This window comes from Arachis ipaensis, chromosome B09 (genome assembly GCF_000816755.2).
Source record: "Arachis ipaensis cultivar K30076 chromosome B09, Araip1.1, whole genome shotgun sequence".
Classification (NCBI taxonomy): domain Eukaryota; kingdom Viridiplantae; phylum Streptophyta; class Magnoliopsida; order Fabales; family Fabaceae; genus Arachis; species Arachis ipaensis.
This window is the reverse complement of record NC_029793.2, coordinates 123,442,383-123,443,292: the sequence shown is the minus strand read 5'-3', so window position 1 is coordinate 123,443,292 and position 910 is coordinate 123,442,383. Positions and strand designations below refer to the sequence as shown.

The window sequence follows — 910 nt, the reverse complement described above, 5'->3', positions numbered from 1 at the left end:
GGAGCGTGCTTTACATGCGCAACATGTTCCTCTCAATAAATATGTGGAATTTGCCGCTTATTAGCTAGCGGGAGAGGCCCAACCCTGGTGGCAAGCTAAGTGTCGTTTGCTACAGCTTCAGAACGCCGACATTCTATGGGAGGTGTTCCAAATGGCTTTCTATAAGAAATATTTCCCTGAGTCTGCAAGGGAAGCGAAGGAGATGGAGCTAATGCAGCTGAAGCAAGGTTCCATGTCTGTGGCTGAGTACATTAACAAGTTCGAAGAGCTTTGTAGGTTTTCTCAGGTGTGTCGGGGTGACTCGGAGACTTACAAAAGTTGGAGATGCGTTAAGTACCAGAGGGGTTTGAAGAACAACATTATGACTGTTGTGGCTCCTATAGAGATCTGTGTCTTCTCTGACTTGGTGAATAAGGCTAGAGTAGTGGAGGAGTATGCCAAGACCGTGGCGGCATCTAAGGACACTCATGGAGGGAGCTCTAGTCGTGGGCGTGTGATGAGCGGATATTTTATACGCTTTTTGGGGTTAATTTCATATAGTTTTTAGTATGTTTTAGTTAGTTTTTAGTTTATTTTCAGTAGTTTTTAGGAAAAATTCATATTTCTGGACTTTACTATGAGTTGTGTGTTTTTCTGTAATTTCAGGTATTTTTCTGGCTGAAATTGAGGGAGCTGAGCAAAAATCTAATTCAGGCTGAAAAAGGACTGCTGATGCTGTTGGATTCTGACCTCCCTGCACTCAAAGTGGATTTTCTGGAGCTACAAAAATTGAAATGGCGTGATTCCAATTGCGTTGGAAAGTAGACATCCAGGGCTTTCCAGCAATATATAATAGTCCATACTTTTCTCAAGGATAGACGACGTAAACTGGCGTTCAACGCCAGTTCTCTGCCCAATTCTGGCGTCCAGC

The 910-nt window shown here is 43.4% G+C and overlaps 1 protein-coding gene across 1 annotated transcript in view; it reads left to right on the top strand.

Annotated features, from left to right (window-relative positions):
- The window catches only part of LOC107616081, a 2,046-nt gene continuing 1,347 nt past the window's right edge, over positions 212-910 (top strand). The window contains exon 1 of the mRNA XM_016318082.1: positions 212-493. Coding sequence (XP_016173568.1) covers positions 212-493 — 282 coding nt within the window. The remainder of the gene's footprint in view (positions 494-910) is intronic.